At 44.9% G+C, this 18,527-nt stretch overlaps 1 protein-coding gene across 1 annotated transcript; it reads left to right on the top strand.

Moving 5' to 3' along the window:
- The first annotated feature begins 585 nt into the window (after positions 1–585).
- si:ch211-130h14.4 (uncharacterized) lies at positions 586–18,332 on the top strand. Its single transcript, XM_062464484.1, has 9 exons — positions 586–672; positions 3,297–3,443; positions 4,159–4,314; positions 5,575–5,652; positions 5,875–5,932; positions 6,244–6,314; positions 16,508–16,537; positions 17,531–17,599; positions 17,688–18,332. The coding sequence occupies exons 1-9, from the start codon at positions 586–588 to the stop codon at positions 18,330–18,332; spliced, it is 1,341 nt and encodes a 446-aa protein (XP_062320468.1).
- The last annotated feature ends 195 nt before the right edge of the window (positions 18,333–18,527 follow it).

Below are 18,527 nucleotides of genomic sequence, written 5' to 3'. Positions count from 1 at the left end.
GTGCGTGCGACCCCCTACCGACAACAAATGGATACAGCTCGTGTAGCTTAGCAACAACCCAACAACACACAGCCACCCCAGTCTGATGCCAGTTTTTATAGCTTTACTTCTGTGTACCGTGAATGAGGTTGAATTAATTCCAAACGATTTGAACCATGCCAAGGAATCTTTATGAACTGAGGAGAACTCAGCCCTAACTGAAAGACGTTTTAGACCTTTACAATAGTCAAAGCAGCAAAACTAGTGTGGGTGTATGACTTGTTATCTAACTTTGTCATTGTTACCTGTAACTTAGTTACCAAAGTTTTGTGGGAGGTGATTGCACTCTCATGGGGTTTAGATGTTAGAGAGTGTTATAGGGAGAGACAGTGTTCTAAAAGAGGGAATTACATTCTAAGTCCAAAGATCTCAGTAAATGGTAAGCCATTTAAATTGAATCATTATCAATGTTGAGGTTTCAACTTTCTTTATGCCCAGTGATCTAAGTTTGAGTTTGCTGGTTGTTTGGCAGCTGTTTGTTCCCTGACTGCCTGATGCCTGTGTGAGTGATGTGTTCAGGCTGCTACGGTTCCCAGTGAGGTTGCTATGGCCTGCAGGATGAGAGACGTCCACCAAGACAGCAGTCTGCCCTCCATCTTGGAGTCCTACCGCTCACATGTTGATGCCGGACAGGTAACTGCTCTCCAGCAAACCAGCAACTCTGCCTCTCTGTTATTCAAGGTTGTAAAGCACAAAAGCAAAGGATTCAAAGCACCTATAACACATGTAAATACAAGATACATTTTTGGAGCATTTCTGCCTTCATGATTTTTTGATGGGGAGAGTGTAGGGGCAGAAAGGGTAGGGGAGAGGGGATAACCTGATAAAGGGCCTTGGCTGGATTTGAACCCAGGCCGCTACAGCAACATGGTGCCTACATGGTGCACGCAATCCCCCTGTGAGCACCCAGGGTGCCCCACACCTGTTCTAACTCTGAGGGTTTCCTTTCAGAACCCCTGGGTGTTGTTTGGAACCTTTATTGGTTCTAACTCCCGGTCATATCATAGGAATCCATGATATGAGCTCTTTCTATTTTGAGCTCAGCTACTTTTACAAATGGTTCAGCATTTTTTATTTATTTAGCTCATTTAACCCTTGTGTTATCTTCGGGTCATTCTGACCCATCAGTCGTTGTGACCCACCGTCGTATTGCGACAACTTTACAGCATAAAAAAACAAAGTAAAGCAGTTTCTTTTAACCGTATGGCTGTCTCAGACCCCCCACATTGCGAAGGTTAAAAGAAAATTATTTTTATTTGTTTTTGTATTGGGTTAAATTGGGTAAACACAATGATGGTTCGTTATGAACCTTTGGGTCATGTGACCTGAAGGCAGCACAAGGGTTAAATTAGCTATTTGTGGGGAAGGCCAACATATAAAGTTTGAACTCCAGCTGTGGTTTGAGTGACCCTACAGAATGACCTCATGACAGGGTCCGGGTGAGGGTGGTGGACTGAGCGTGTCTGATGCCAGGCTCTGGGTGGTTCCACTGAGAGAGGGAGTCTGGTGGGACATCCATCATGATGAGCTCAGGGTTCACACAGCTGTTCATGCACGAGTGTGGTTGTGTGTGTGTGCATCAACACATGTGCCTGTGTGTGTGTGTTTACCAGAACCCTCTCCACCTCTCTCCCTGGTGACTGTCACAACAGAACAACCATGTTATTTAACTCGATGACATCACAATCAAGCCCTTGTCCCTGCCCCCCCGCTGCCCAATGTTCTCATCAGCTCTGTTCCTAAGAGAGTGAGGCAGTTCTTTCATTTGCTCAATTTGTGGAATTCCTGCAAAATATGAGAACAGGGTTATCAAACAAGTCATTGTAAAAATGTATTTAATCTAGTGGAATTACACATAGTGACAATAAACTAATGTGACATAAATCCAGTTAAAGGCATCATTTTGCTAATCTTACCGTTCGCCGTAATGCATTCAAAAGGCCATGCTGGACCCATATTGGTGTCCATGAGTAGTTCACTTTCCCGTTACACGCAAAGGCTTATGGGTAATCAGCGGATGTGTCTCACCCTTCATATTGATCCAGCTTTATGTCTTAATGTCTTATTCAATAAAGCACCAGCGTGTCTGTAGACAAGCTGTGTCTGGGGTTGAAGCTGTGTCCCAGCTCCCTGCCTGGGCTGGCCAGACCCAAGCGGGTGTTTCCACAGATCCTGAACCAGAACGGTTCATTACCGGTTCATTACCAGAACAGAACAAACCCTAGCAGGGCAGAGAGAGACCGTTGTCGTGGTTACAACTAGAAACATACTCTGTTTTTGCTTTTTTTCATTCTGTTCTTTTCTTTTCACTCTGTGGTGTTGTGTTCCCTTTCCATCACAACCTCTCGTTTTCTTTTACCCTCTTTTACCCTTTATCCCTCTGCTTTTTCTATTTCTCTTTTAATGTCTCCTTCTGTCTCTTTCTCTTTCCCTCTCACTGTCACTCTCAGTCTGTCTCTCTTCTTATGTTATTCTAGATCTTTCTATCCATCAATGTGAACAGCAGGAAATGATCTAGAAATAGGGGGAGCATTCAAAATAATCTGCAACCCCATCCACACAAACAAATGCACACATGCATACACACATTGGCTATGGTAGTCCGAGTTAGGTGGTTATATTGTCCTGGTCTGATTCATTGGGACAGTGCAGATAGACTGATGCTGCCTTTGCCCTGTCACCTCTCTCTTTCTCTCTCACACACACACACTTCCTGGGCCCCCTCAACATCCTGTCTTGATATTACTGTGGCAACCAGGCTGATAAATCCTGTCTCTCTCTAATGCTCTTTTTGAGGGGAGACAAAGAGGCCACTTCCTTTGCTGCATCAGCCTATAAACCTCAGTTTCTGTCTTTCCTTGGCAGGCTGGTCTCTCTGTCTCTGTCAACCTCATCCACACCAGGGGCCCTGTAAGCCTGGTCCACACTCCACAAGACTGTCAGCCTCTCTCCTCTGAGCACAGCAGCAGGTGTTGTGTAAAACCCAGATTGTCCCTTATCTTAAGAAGGAAGCAGGGTTACATAAGGATGACACAGTCTCTGACAGCCTCCACAGAACACACGCATCAGAGGGTTTTCCAGGAGCGCAGGCTGGCAGGGGAGAGCTCTGGAGGTGGGCTCAGCCCTCCTGGTGTGTGTGTGCGTTTATGTTTGTCGTCTGTTGGTGTGTCATGAGTGTGTGCATATGTACATCACTGGGTATACGTGTGAGATTGGTAATTCACAAGTGATGGAACCGTGGTTACTGCATGTAACAGGCGAAGGAGAGGAAGCTGCAAAGCAGGAAGGAGCGGGGCCAGAACACAGCAGATGGCAGGAAGGGGAGGGACCAGAACATAGAGGATCCTCTGAAGTCTGACCTTGACCCCGAGGCCCCGGCCAGGAGACAGGCTCTGACGGACCAGGTACCAGGACAATCACAACCACTCAACAACAACCACTAAACCACTCAACCACAACACGACAGAGCAATAGAACCACAACAAAAACCACAGACCACAACCACACAACGACAGAGCAATAGAACCACAACACAAACCACAGAACCACAACCCCTCAACCACAACCATTCAACCACACAACAACAACCAAAACCACCCAGTCAGAGAGCCACAATCCTTCAACTACAACCACTCAACCACAACCACACAACTACAGAGCAATAGAACCACAACTACAGAACCACAACTACAATAAACAACCACAACTACAGAACCACACAACCTCAACCACAGAACCACAACTACAGAACCACAGAGCCACAACTACAGAACCACAACCGACCATACAACCACAGAACCACAACTAGGTGTTAACAGTGGTGATGGTTTAGCTGTGGGTATGCTTTCTATGTAGCTCTGTATGTGTCTCTGTTTTTCCTAAAAATAATAATAATAATGTAAAAATGCATTTCACGCTTTTTGTTGAGACGACCACAATGCACTACAGGTTTGTAAACTAATAAAAATAAAACAATAAAGTAGTAAATAAATATCAGTAAATAGTCAAAGAAAAACTTTGTAAATGCATACAGATAAAAGCAACTATAAGACATCACTCATGACAGACTCCATCTCTGACAAGCTGCCAGTCCTCAGTGGTTTGTCTGTTGTCCTCCAGCGCCATCTACAGGGATACAGGAGCCTGCGCCGCCTCCGAGACGGCCTGTACCGTCGCTACGGAGACCTGCTGCGGGAGAAGATCGCCTCCCAGAGACGAGAGCTCAGACAGCACAGCCTGGCAGCCTGCCTGCAAACAGAGGACACACCTCAGCAGGTAAACACAGAGGGCCTCATGTACTAACGCTTTGGCGCCCACTTCAGGCGTATTTGTTTCGCAACTTGCAAAAGCATGGCGAGGTATGTACAAACACGCTGCACTGAGGTAAAAGCGCAGACTGCCTGTCGCGGGAACTGAAAATGGCAAATTGCGCTTTTCTGCGTCATGCATATGCATCATAGACTTATATAATAGGTACATTCGACATGGACTGCGGCTGCATGAAACGATCGGCGAGAGTAGCCGCTTGCAGTCGGGGAGGAGTCGAAAACGGCTCTGTAAAGTCTGACATTCCAGCTTCTCGTGGTTTGCTGCGTTGACGTCAGTCATGGCCGATCAAGCGCTGTTTGCTTACTTTACTTTATTTATAATTAAAATTAGTCTTTCCGTTAGTGAAGAGGCGGACTAAAACCCTTTCTTCAACACATTTTTAATTGAATTAAACTGTTTGGTCCAGATTTGAGCGTTGGCGAAACTGAAGGTGTCAGAATAGAACACGCTTCAAAGTTGTCGTGTGTGAGTCTGGCCAATCATGAAATAGCTGTGTCGTCATTAGAACCCTTGCAGTTGCTCTTGAGAAAATGCGCTCGGCTACACAGCCGGCAGTTCTCGAATCGATATCACGGTACTTTGATGGCTACGTCACAATTACCTAGCCTCGGTGCCGTCTCAAGTCGGACAAAAAGTCTAACCAGAATTCACTGTTTCAAGTCAGCCGCCTTTAGCCGGCTGCAGCGCTGCATGAAGTCAGTTCATGTCGAACGCACCTAATAAAAGCTCCGGTACACTCCATGGTGGGCTGGTCCTCTAATAACCTTGCAGGGAGACAAAGGCCGAGCTGTAAAGCCTTTTATGGGCTGACCAGCAGGACTGTTGTGGTAGAAATTGCTGAGCAAATGAAACTGGTGGATTGTTTCCTCAGTGGAAGATGCCGGGTCTGGCCAGGGCAGGCAAATCTTCAGACACCCGCTGGGCCCTAATGGGTCCTGACTGCTGGTAATGGCTTCCTGTGGATGGATGTTTACTTTTGATTTGTGGTGTGTGCTCAGGTTCCCAACCCTTGAGACCTGCTTCATAAACCCCTTCCCTTCTCAACCTCTCTAACTCATTTTATCTCTCTGTACCTGTCTTCCTGCCTGCCTGCCTGCTTGTCTGTCTGCCTGTGACTGTCTTCCTGCCTGCCTGCCTGCCTGTCTGCTTGTCTGCCTGTGTCTGCCTGTCTGCTTGTGTCTGCCTGTCTTCCTGTCTGCCTGTCAGAAACAGAGGCTGCCCTTCTCCCCTCTCCGTCACGATGAGTCCTTCCTGACGTCTCTACCCAAGAGCAGATACTACCTGGTAGACATCTCCATGCACAACTACATCACACACACCACACATACACATACTTGTAGGTATGTGTCGCCCGGGAAAAAATCTATTAAGTTCTGGATCTTTAAAGTGAACGAAAATGAGTGCTATATGTGATATTCTATGTTCAAAGGTCTTCTTAAGGAACAGCTGTATGATGCTGTACGGGTCGTGCACACTGACCAACACACGCTTGTTTCTGATCTGCAGAGCCTCCAGCGGGGTCCAGCCCAGCCCCAGAGGAACCAGCAGGACACACGTAGCAACAGTTCAGTGTTTATTCTGTCACCACAAGTAAACCAAGTCCTGATCACAGACTGCTGCTCTCTGAGAAACAGCCATCACACTCAGACAGACGTCACCAGACAGAGAAACAGATAAATAAATCCTTTATTTGAGGATGTGTGTAGCTACATAGTGTGTATCAGCATTGCTAAGAAGCTCTGTAAGTAGACAGTGTACTCTGTGGTTATGTGTGTCGGAGTCTTGGGTTAGGGGTAGTACACAGGGGTAGTTTGCAGAATGGAGAGGTTTATTTGGGGTGTACTGAGACAGATTTGTGTTGGTTGATGTTGATAGTGATGGGCAGCTCTCCTGCTCCTCCTCCTGCTCCTCCTCCTCACAGAGATCAGAAGACACCTGAGGCCCAGGTGAGTTACACTGTAAAACTTCAGAACCTTCATTGAGACATGAACAACAACATGTACAGCAGAACACCAACGATCACAAGTGCAGAGTTCTGCGGTATTTTAGTGGACAGAGTCAAGGAGCAGCCACAAGTAACCACATCTCACCTATCAACATGGTACAGAAATAATAGTATGCCTTCTCAATGTATAGAACAATACAAGAAACCCCTGAAGTATGGTTCTACAGAGACTCCTTGTGGTTTAGGAACCATGAAACAGTTCCTCCCTGAATAATCACCCCTCCCCTCCTTCCTACCTCCAATCCTCCCCATCCGCCCACCACCCCCTCCTCCACACCTCCCCTCTTCCCCTACATGCCCTCTTATCCACTCCTCCTCCCCTATCTGCCCCCCCAGCTCTGCTCTTCCACAAGGAGCATTCCCCACCCCTACGAGAAATACCCCTCCCTTCTCCCTGAAATAAAACCAATTAGAGCTGAACAAGAGGCGAGAAGACAGAATAGAGGGAGGAGAGGTTAGATGAGGAGAGGGGGAGAGAGGAAGTAGAGGAAGACAGGAGGAGAGAGGGAGGTGGGGAGGAGAGGGGGAATGCCTCACCAGTAACAGCAGGCCCAGTCTTGATCTCCCCAGTGTGAGAAATGTCACACGTTTGTAACAGCGATGTGTAGAATGAGAACAGCCAGAAGTACAGTCCACTACCTTTATGCAGCAATGAGCTGACACTGTAATGGTTAACCTGCACACACACACATACAGGTACACACACACACATACACACACACAAGCACACACACACTTGCCCATCCAGTACAGAACAGCAGGAGTGCTGAACTACAGGGACTGATGAGAGAATCCCTGCTCATTCCTTCATACACTGCTGTAGAACAAGCTGCTATGCTGGTTTCTATCCTGTTAACCTGTCTGTTTGTGCATGTGTGTGTGTGTGTGCTTCTGTGCGTTTGTTAGAGAGCAGAGGCCTGTAGCCAGCGTAGTGGAAGGGGGGGTTCTTTTATTTCTTTACATTTACATTTAGTCATTTAGCCGACGCTCTTATCCAGAGCGACACAGTAAGTACAGGGACATTCCCCCGAGGCAAGTAGGGTGAAGTGACTTGCCCAAGCACACAACGTCATTTTGCACGGCTGGGAATCGAACTGGCAACCTTCAGACAACCTTCAGATTACTAGCCCGACTCCCTCACCGCTCAGCCATCTGACTCCCTTTAGTTGACCTTTTTGCTTAATTTACTTTACTGACTTTGTCAGTGAGGGGGGGTTTTTCGAACTACCCGAACCCCCCCCTGTCTACGGGCCTGGAGTGTGTGCTTGTGCCCAGGTTTAAACAGCTCTGCACCCTGCTTGTTGTAGCAGTGGTGTCTGTGTACAGTGTGGGTTTGAGACACTGGTCTGTCTGGGTGTCTGTTTTCCTATGTGTGTGTTTGTGTGTGAGAGCTGGGGCCAGGGTCGGACTGGCCGTCGGGAGATTTCCCGAACGGCCAGTGAAACGGCCACAGCATAATATTAAAAAATATATATAATAATAATAATACACGGCCGTGGGCCTGTCTGCGTTTCAAAGTCCCGGGCCGATTTCAGTCCCAGTCCAGACCTGGCTGGGCCTGTCTGTCTGCCTGTGTGAGGGCTGGGCCTATCTCTGTGTGTGAGGCAGTGTTGTGTAGTAGCCTACTCGATACCGGTCTTGGTCTCAAGACCACATTTTGAAGGTCTCGGTCTTGTCTCGGACTCAACCGCATTTTTACTCTGTCTTGTCGCACTCTGAATTTTATTTCAAGACCGGTCAAGACCACAACTGCGGGAATATCACTAAATTGCCTGTGCATTGTTTAATTTATTTGTTAATAGGCTATGATTACTGTTATTGGATGTAAAATGTCATGCTTCAAATGCAAACAATAACTTATCTAATTTCTTATTTGAAGTTACCCATCATGCCTCCTCGCACCCCAAAAGTGAATGAGGAAGATAGGCAAAACAGTGGCTGTCTGAAGATGTTGGCCAAATCAGCTATAGCCTAATTAGATTTGGTTACCTGAACCACAAAGAGTTTACAATAACGTACCAAAAAAAAACAGTTTGTGTAAATGCTGCAAAGAGATGCTCACTGAGACGGCTGGCACTAGGCCTACATCAAACTTTTGCCGGCATTTAGAAAGAAAACATTAAAAAGGTAAGATAGGCGTAAGTGACGCTAGAAAAGCTAGCCTAGCTACCTAACGTTTGCAATGTGCCTCTGTACCAAAACTCTTCAGAACTCTCTTCCCCCATTACACAAAGAGATTTAGCTAGTAGCTTATTAGCTACAGTTAGGTCCATAAATATTTGGACATTGACACAATTTTCATCATTTTGGCTCTGTATACCACCACAATGGATTTGATTTGATCGTCATTTGATCTTGACAATCAAGATGTGCTTTAAGTGCAGACTTTCAGCTTTAATTTCAGGGTATTTACATCCAAATCAGGTGAACGGTGTAGGAATTACAATACATTTTATATGTGCCCCCCCCCCTTTTTAAGGGACCAAAAGTAATTGGACAATTGGCTGCTCAGCTGTTCCATGGCCAGGTGTATGTTATTCCCTCATGGGAGTTCGTTATTTCATTGACAAGGAGCAGATAAAAGGTCTAGAGTTCATTTCAAGTATGGTATTTGTGTTTGGAATCTGTTGCTGTCAACTCTCAATATGAAGTCCAAAGAGCTGTCACCATCAGTGAAGCAAGCCATCGTTAGGCTGAAAAATCAAAACAAACCTATCAGAGAGATAGCAAAAACATTAGGTGTGGCCAAATCAACTGTTTGGTACATTCTTAAAAAGAAAGAACGCACTGGTGAGCTCAGCAACACCAAAAGACCCGGAAGACCACGGAAAACAACTGTGGTGGATGACAGAAGAATTCTTTCCCTGGTGAAGAAAAACCCCTTCACAACAGTTGGCCAAATCAAGAACACTCTCCAGGAGGTAGGCGTATCTGTGTCAAAGTCAAAAATTAAGAGAAGACTTCACCAGAGTAAATACAGAGGGTTCACCACAAGATGTAAACCATTGGTGAGTCTCAAAAACAGGAAGACCAGATTAGAGTTTGCCAAAAAACATCTAAAAGACCCTGTACAGTTCTGGAACAACATCCTATGGACAGATGAGACCAAGATCAACTTGTACCAGAATGATGGGAAGAGAAGAGTATGGAGAAGGGAAGGAACTGCTCATGATCCAAAGCATACCACCTCATCAGTGAAGCATGGTGGAGGTAATGTTATGGCGTGGGCATGTATGGCTGCCAATGGAACTGGTTCCCTTGTATTTATCGATGATGTGACTGCTGACAAAAGCAGTAGGATGAATTCTGAAGTGTTTCTGGCAATATTATCTGCTCAGATTCAGCCAAATGCTTCAGAACTCATAGGACGGCGCTTCACAGTGCAGATGGACAATGACCCGAAGCATACTGCGAAAGCAACCAAAGAGTTTTTTAAGGCAAAGAAGTGGAATGTTCTGCAATGGCCAAGTCAATCACCTGACCTAAATCCAATTGAGCAATTGGAAAATGCCCCAAGAACAAGCAGGAACTGAAGACAGTTGCAGTAGAGGCCTGGCAGAGCATCACCAGGGACGAAACCCAGCGTCTGGTGATGTCTATGGGTTCCAGACTTCAGGCTGTCATTGACTGCAAAGGATTTGCAACCAAGTATTAAAAGTGACAATTAGATTTATGATTATGTTAGTTTGTCCAATTATTTTTGGTCCCTTAAAAGGGGGGGGGGGGGCACATATAAAATGTGTTGTAATTCCTACACCGTTCACCTGATTTGGATGTAAATACCCTGAAATTAAAGCTGAAAGTCTGCACTTAAAGCACATCTTGATTGTTTCATTTCAAATCCATTGTGGTGGTATACAGAGCCAAAATGATGAAAATTGTGTCAATGTCCAAATATTTATGGACCTAACTGTATGTAACATACTGTATGTTTCAGGGCGTTAGTTTCAGTTGCTTGCCAGATTTGGTTTGTGATAACGAACCAGGCCACAAAAAGCAATGTAGCTAATGATGAATATAAAGTTATGTTACATCAACGTTTACTCATGTCAGCTGCATACCTTTCCTGACTTCATAATGTTAAGTTAAACGCTGCGGTACCGCGCTCCTTCACTTGGGTGAGTGACAGATGTGAAAGCAGAGACTGAGTACTACTGCGCCTTAAAGTATACTATAAGTGTACTAAAATATGGATAGTACACTTTTAGTTCACTTTTGATATACTTTTAAGAAGTATACTTAGAAAATATTTCACTTTTGATATACTTTTAAGTATGCTTTGAAAATAGTTCACTTTTGATATATACGTTTAACCCTTGTGTTATCTTCGGGTCATTCTGACCCATCAGTCATTGTGACCCACCGTCGTATTGCAACAACTTTACCGCATACAAAAACAAAGTGAAGCATTTTCTTTTAACCGTTGGGCTGTCTCAGACCCCCCACATTGCAAAGGTTAAAAGAAAATTATTTGTATTTGTTTTTGTATTGGGTAAAATTGGGTTAACACAACGATGGTTCGTTATGAACCTTTGGGTCATGTGACCCGAAGGCAGCACAAGGGTTAAGAAGTATACTTAGAAAATGGTTCACTTTTGATATACTTTTAAGAAGTATACTTAGAAAACAGAAAATGGTATACATTTCTTCTGGAGTAGGATGTACGTTTTCTATTATCATACAGAAAAAACAGTCAAAATACTTTTAAAGTACATTACAGGTAAATATTTTTAGATGCATCTTGTATATTCTAATTATTCATGTATAGGAAAATCTATCATGCATTGCACATTGAATTTTCTTTGGTACTGAAGCTGTAACCTTAATTACTGGCAAAACATTTTGAAACCCTATACTCTTATACTAATAATTATCAATTGAAGTATTAATGGAAAAAAACGAAAAAGCTACTTGAGAAAGAAGCAGACAGAAGGGTTGCATTATGCATTTGAAGGTTATACTGTCAAACTGACTGAAGAACGAAATAACGACGTGAAAAGATAGCGTGGCTCATTGGCTGGTCAATTCCCATGATGCAAGGCGGTAAATTGTGTTAAGATTTGCTGCAGTTTGTTCGAAATACAAATGTAACTGAATTTCATTTTTTAAATGTGTCTGCTTATGATGTACTGTTTTGTTGCGTGGTAATTGACATGTTGTTCTGGTTTAACATTGTTACCATGAGTTAAATGACTGTTACGTTTGATCAGAAAAGCTGGATTTTTACGACACAAATGCATACACAGTAATAGCGTCTTTCAACTAACATTCTCAAATTAAAGTAATTTTATTGGTCACATGGCAGTGTCACTTGGCGAGGTCCCCGTTCTCGTCAAGTAACTCAAGATCGGCGGCATTTGAGGGGCTGCCTGAACGTTTAAATATATATCAGTAAATGTACATTTATTAAATTTACTTCTTGAAGTAGGCTACTTACATAAATTGAAAGTGCACTTGAAAGTATTCCAAAGTATACTTTGAGGTACTTTAGGAAGTATACTTCATGAACTGAAAGTGCACTACACAGGCTACTTTACAGTACTCAAAAGTAAACTTCAAATATACTATAAGTGTACTTTAAAGTGTACTAAATGACCTAAAAAGTGGGCCAATTCAGTTTACTTAGTACATAAATAGTATATAAATAAGTACACTGCTAGTAGGCTATATTAAGTACCATGATAATAGTATACTTTTTAGACTTAAGTATACTTACAAATTAAACTTGAAGTATACTTATTTTTCGTAAGGGTAGGCACACTGCACTACTTTAACAGTGGTATTTTTTTTTTTTCAAATATACCGGTAGTTACAGGTCAAATCTAACGTAGACCTAATCAAACCCTACTGTTTGGGTGGTCTGGTCTTGACCCTCGGTTTAGGTGGTCTTGACTACAACACTGGTGTGCAGTCGCGCCCCCAGACATTTTTCATAGAGGTGGCCAGATGGGGCAAGGGAAAATCTTGAGATGGCACACCAAGCGCATATGTTATGTAACAGAGCTGTACTGAAGTACCATAGCAAACAATGGGGTTTTAGGTGCAATGTTTTAAAAATACGCTCTCTGTGTGATTGGCCCGAATTGCATAAATTAGTAATAGGTTACTCTCTAGACTGAAGTAACCTTTCGTTTGTTTAAACTAGCTAGCTAGCAAGGTAAGACAGTCAGCCCTCCCAAAATACCGAATTTAACTAGCACTAAGGTTAGCTAATTAGACTCTACTGTAGCTAACCAACGTAAGATAGGTTGCCTACTGTAAATAGGTAATTTAAAATTCAACAGTTTATTGAATATTTGTAATTAGCCTACTTTTTTCTTTAACTTGGTATCTGCACTTAGCAGCGTCCAACTGAGCTAGCCTTTATCGACGATAAGCTCCCTCTCAGGGTTGCCAGGTCTGTGTGACAAAACCAGCCCAAAACCAGCCCAATGGCCAATCAAAACCAGCCCAATGGCCAATCAAAACCAGCCCAAAACCAGTCCAATGGCCAATAAAACAGCCCAAAAACCAGCCCAATATCAGAACTCAAAATATGCCCCTGCCAAACCATATACAATGCTTTTAAAGTCCAACAGAATTGCTATCATTGCCAAATCTATTGTAATATCTACAAAGTAACACCAAATGTTTAGTATGCCAGCATTAAAAGCAGTTTTCAGGAGGTTTACTCAGGAGACTGAGAGCATAAGGCACGTGTGCACACGCACAGTGTGTGTGTGTATGTGGGCTTGTCCCATGTCCATGTGTGTACGTGCTAATCTGGAGTCAGTTTGGTAAGATTTGGGTATAAACAAATTATTTAATTTAAAATATGGATTTTTATTTAAAGATATTCATGTAATTTGCATGCAAAATAGGTCTACCCGAACCAGCGGGAAAAAAAAAGAAAAATTCAACCCGCGGCAACACTTCAAAAGTAGCCCAATTCCGCAGGTAAACCGCGGACCTGGCAACACTGCCTCAGCTTCTATGTAACTTTAGGCTATAGTAGACCACAGCCTGTTTAAGGAGAGCCTGTCCACTCCCTATTAAAGATCCTGTAAAGTGGAATGGAAAACGAGTTTTAAGTTCACCACACCACAGAATAATGTGTTATTAACTACCCATCCAAATTCGAATGAAAAAAAAAACACAGACAAGTATGTTAAATTAGGCTTTGAAATGGTGAGAAAATCAGCAGTCTTCTCTGCTTGAGACTGGGGGGGCGTGTCGCCTGAAGGAGCTGAAGCTCCGCCCCTCGCTGCCTACCTACGACCCAGATAATGGACGCTACGTCAAGCCGAACAAAATCGTATAGAATTAGAATTTATTTGTTCAATGAGTGAAACATACAGATGCATATAAATGAAATGTTCCCCTGAGCTGTAACAGTAAAAATGTACACCAGAGACAGCAGACAGTGAGCTCTCCAACAAGGTTATTTACCAAGGCACATTACCATTTCACCAAAATACCATAATTCTACACCGAGTAGCCTAATATCAAGTTAGCGGTTTGCACTAACTCATAGCAGAGATAACTCTGGAAAAGTTATCTAGTATAATTATAACAAGCACACAGAACTGAGTGATGAACTGCTGGCTGGTCCAGGTGCGACCGGAGGATGAACGGCCGGAGGGGCGATGCTCGGTACGGCTCCGCGCTGCAAGAGAAGCCCTGTGTCCACGAACCCCGTCTGTCTCTGGTCCATGTTAAAACTATCCGCCGTGAAATGGTCACTGCAGAGGCGGCTGTTGGAGTTTATCCGAAGCTTTCCATCAGCGTGGCTCTTCACAAAATCAATCCACCTATTTTTCATTTCCTCATTGTGGCCCCACCCTTTAAAGCCTGATCTGAAAACGGAAGAGAAACTGTTCTACGGTCTAACTCCACATTTCAGTGCGACAAAGTTTTAGCGCTTTGCACATGCTTTAGGGAACTAATTTCACACGTATATAATGTACTGAGAAGGAAATCATGGAATTTACTTTACAGGATCTTTAAGCCCCATACCAAATTTGGTTGCAGTTCCACTAGAGTTCCACTGGGAGTGATCGCGAGCGAGTGCATTCTGATTGGGAGTCTATGGAGCTAAACGCCTAAATTTGTCTCTTTCGCCTGATTGTCGTTGAGAAATCTCAGATTTGATTGTTGTTTTTGCATGTTCAACATGGATTATAGGTCGAAAGTTGAATGAACGAGTACCGTATTTCTTCAAATAAATGCTGCAGCGTTTATTAAATAACGTTCATTTTTGGTGCAGCGTTTATTCGAGGGCGGCGTTTATTCAAGGGCAGCGTTTAATTAGTAAGGGTGATCTCGTGAATTGTAGCTGCAGTTCAGCCATAGACATCTTCGTTTATGGCATTGTGACAAATGAATCATGCTGCTAAAAACGCAGGTTTCATTTACTACCGCTGACCTCCTTGTCTATTCTTTGTTTGTCTCTCAGTGCGGCAAGTCCCTTTCTCAATGGCTATCAAGGTGTGCATTGGTAGTTCAACTGTCTCAAATACAGGTGTTCTACATTGTGTAGAAATCTGAAGCAGCATGCCTAAATTTTCATACACGTTAGCTTTCAAACAGAAAGTTATGTACATGTGTAATAAATACTGGGGTTGAATTTAACCAATTAAATAACCGTTTTCAGATGTTTTTGGTGCGGCGTTTATTCGACGGCGGCGTTTATTACACAACGTTCATTTTTGGTGCAGCGTTTATTCGAAGAAATACGGTACTTATGTCCTTTCGATTTCTTACAGGATGAGTCGTTGTTGCCCATAACACGCTAGCATTCTGCTAATGAATGCTGATTGGTTAGTGTAGGACTGACTACAACCAGAGATCCCGCTTGATGGCATCCGAAGCAGAACCAGAATGTCAGAGCATTAGCAACATTAGCAACAACATTAGCAAGCCTCTTTTGTAGAATGTGTATTGACAGGGAGAGCCTATCCTGTCAGTTGTGTTGTTGATGCCTCGAGAGAAAAAAGGAAGTGACCAGAGCTTGCTGTAAAGCAGTTTCTCTGGTCGTACGATGTGTATGACGTCATTGACATTTTACAGGCCTTTTAGAACAGAAAGGCGACTTTCTCAGGCAATTGACGAATGAAACAGGCTCGGTTAAAGAAATCCGAATGTTGGCTATCTTCAGCAGGCTCGTATCTACAAAAGGCAGTCCTCCCTGACGTTTTTGGTGTAGGATGGAGTGAAATACAACATTAGACTGCGTCTGACTCTTAGGCTAACGTCAAAACAGTATAATGCCGTGGAACGCAGTCTCACTCAGATTGCCAGTTTTACACAAATCACCAAAATAATCGGATGGCTAAAAGCAAAATTCCCATATCTCTTGAAAGATGCCCTGCTTGACTTTTTTGGTGTAAAACTTTTGGTGTAGAATTGACCGAACTGTAATTTTCGCTCAATTTTGTAATTGACTCGACCAAGAAAGAGACATGGCTACTGCCTATAGTAGTAAGACTATGCGGTCTATCTGGCGATTTCAAGACTTCAGAATTCTGATGTGACAGATCAATGGGGAATTGCTTTCTCTCTTAAATACTGTCCTCCTCGACATTTTTGGTATTTTTAAATCTAACTATTTGTATTATCCATGTAATTCTCTATCCGTTATAAAGGCTATCTTCCCAGTTTTCTGCCACCATGATGCGTGCGCATCCTGAATGTTTACAAAGAAATAATTGGTCTATAGACTGCACTCTCACCTGGCCCAGTGCAACCTCTTGTGGGGGGAGTGGTGACACAGAGGTGTCAGGATCTGAGTGTGGAGATACGTGGATTTCTATGACTAAATGTTTCAATCGTAGATTGTGGTTTCTATAGGCTAAAATGTGTTTTTAAATTATTTTTTGAGGTTGATTTGTACTACAGTGAAGTTGAAATCCCGTTTTCGATTACTGAAAAAAAAAATAATAATATGGATGACGGACAATATGCGGCTCGCGATGGGGGGGCCAGCAATTTTTTCAGGGGGGCCGTGGCCACCCCTGCACCCCCTTGCCCCCCCCCCCTGACGGCTCTACTGCTGGTGTGAGGGCTGGGCCTGTCTGTCTGTGTGAGGGTCCTGTCAGTCTAGTAGCTGTGGATTCCAACTGTCTCTAACTGTTTATATTTTGTGCCACCTTGTAGCAGGATCCCACAGAGCAGATGGCTAGCAGGGTATGTACCAAACCACCACACACACATACACAAGTACACACACGCATGTGTTACACACATTCACGCACACACTTACACGCTAGCATGCACTTGTGCATCAATGCACACACACATACACACATACAGCACAACCACACATGCACATGTTGACATACACAGAGACATTGACCAGTCAACTTTAGTGAACATGTTAGATGTGGTGTAAAACATTATCATGGAGGGGTGGGGAGGAGAAGGCAGGGGAGGGGAGAAGGGAAGGGCGGGGGGGGACAGGTGAGGGGGTTCTGAGGGGTTAGAGGGGCATATATGACCAGGCAGACAGGCAACACTCATTTTATCTCCTCCGTGTGAGAATGAGACTGCTCAAATAGGACTGGGGCAACTGGGGGAAGGCAGGATGGGGGAGGGGAAGAGAAGGGTGTGTGGAGAGGTGTGGGTGTGAGCGTGGCGGGGGCAGGAGGAGTGCAGGGTTGAGGGGTGCAGGAGGAGTGTGTGTGGTGGGGGGGTGGGCAGGAGTAGGATGTGTGTTGGGGAGGGGGGAGGATGGTGTGGTGGCCAGGAGAGGGGATAGGAGGGTGTGGAGGGGCAGGGGGGGTGTGGGGGCCAGGAGAAGGGTACGTAAACAGCATGGAGACAGGTCTACAGCGGGCCAGAGGATAATGGGCCAGCAGCATTACTCACCCAGACCTGTGATGACAGTGTGTGCGTGTTGAAGTCTGTGGAGGAAAGCTACTGTAAGTGACTGAAGACCGGGGGGAGGGGGTTGAGCTGTGTGCTGTGGTGGTTCCAAACAGGACACCAGGAATGTGGTGAACAGCACTCACCACAACAACTCCGGTTATCTGCCATCAACCATCACCATGGTTACCCCTCCACCGGTTGCTCTGCATCCGAGACAGAAAAGTCAAGTGTTCTCACATCGATATGTGCGTATCGTCGTTTAATCTGATTCTTATCCAGGTGCTCATGTACTAATGTCCAGTGTCTACACAGGTGAAGATTCCAAAATTTTCCAGCCTCCAACCCAGTTTTCTGAAAAACCTGCAAAGCAGTATGCCTGAGGTGGGCTCATCATTAGTACTCCTGATCATATTATGGATCACACATACATGCTGGACTGGTTGTGAGAGGCAAGTTGTCTTGTGTTCAGACCCTACTTCAGCCTCCACAGCAGAGCAGGAGAGCTCAGCTCTACAACATCAAGCTGCACCGCATGCACACCCTGTCCCTCACCAACATGGCCGTCTCTCAGAGGTACACCCTGTCCCTCACCAACATGGCCGTCTCTCAGAGGTACATCCTGTCCCTCACCAACATGGCCGTCTCTCAGAGGTACACCCTGTCCCTCACCAACATGGCCGTCTCTCAGAGGTACACCCTGTCCCTCACCAACATGGCCGTCTCTCAGAGGTACACCCTGTCCCTCACCAACATGGCCGTCTCTCAGAGGTACATCCTGTCCCTCACCAACATGGCCGTCTCTCAGAGGTACACCCTGTCCCTCACCAACATGGCCGTCTCTCAGAGGTACACCCTGTCCCTCACCAACATGGCCGTCTCTCAGAGATACACCCTGTCCCTCACCAACATGGCCGTCTCTCAGAGGTACACCCTGTCCCTCACCAACATGGCCGTCTCTCAGAGGTACACCCTGTCCCTCACCAACATGGCCGTCTCTCAGAGATACACCCTGTCCCTTACCAACATGGCCGTCTCTCAGAAGGCGCGTTCGACTTCATGCAGCGCCGGCGTCGCCTGCATCCGCCTGCATCCGCCTGCAGCCCGGCTGACATGAAGCAGCCAATGGCATTCTCAGTTTCAAGGCAGCCGGCTGTCGGCGCCGCCGGCGCTTCATGAAGTCGAACGCACCTAGAGGTACACCCTGTCCCTCACCAACATGGCCGTCTCTCAGACACAGGCCATGTCCTTCATCACCCAAGAGAATCAGAATCAGAATAGTGTTTAATCGCCAAGTAAGTGGTCACAAACA

Source organism: Osmerus eperlanus, chromosome 6 (assembly GCF_963692335.1).
Source record: "Osmerus eperlanus chromosome 6, fOsmEpe2.1, whole genome shotgun sequence".
NCBI lineage: Eukaryota > Metazoa > Chordata > Actinopteri > Osmeriformes > Osmeridae > Osmerus > Osmerus eperlanus.
This window is presented reverse-complemented; position numbering and strand designations above follow the sequence as displayed.

Bases quoted from the DNA above. Each gene is read 5' to 3' on its own strand.
- si:ch211-130h14.4 (XM_062464484.1), top strand. From the start codon at position 586: ATGGCCTGCAGGATGAGAGACGTCCACCAAGACAGCAGTCTGCCCTCC. The intron at 4,315-5,574 runs GTAAACACAGAG...TCTGCCTGTCAG, and splicing joins CAGAGGACACACCTCAGCAG to AAACAGAGGCTGCCCTTCTC. The intron at 5,653-5,874 runs GTAGACATCTCC...TCTGATCTGCAG, and splicing joins CCAAGAGCAGATACTACCTG to AGCCTCCAGCGGGGTCCAGC.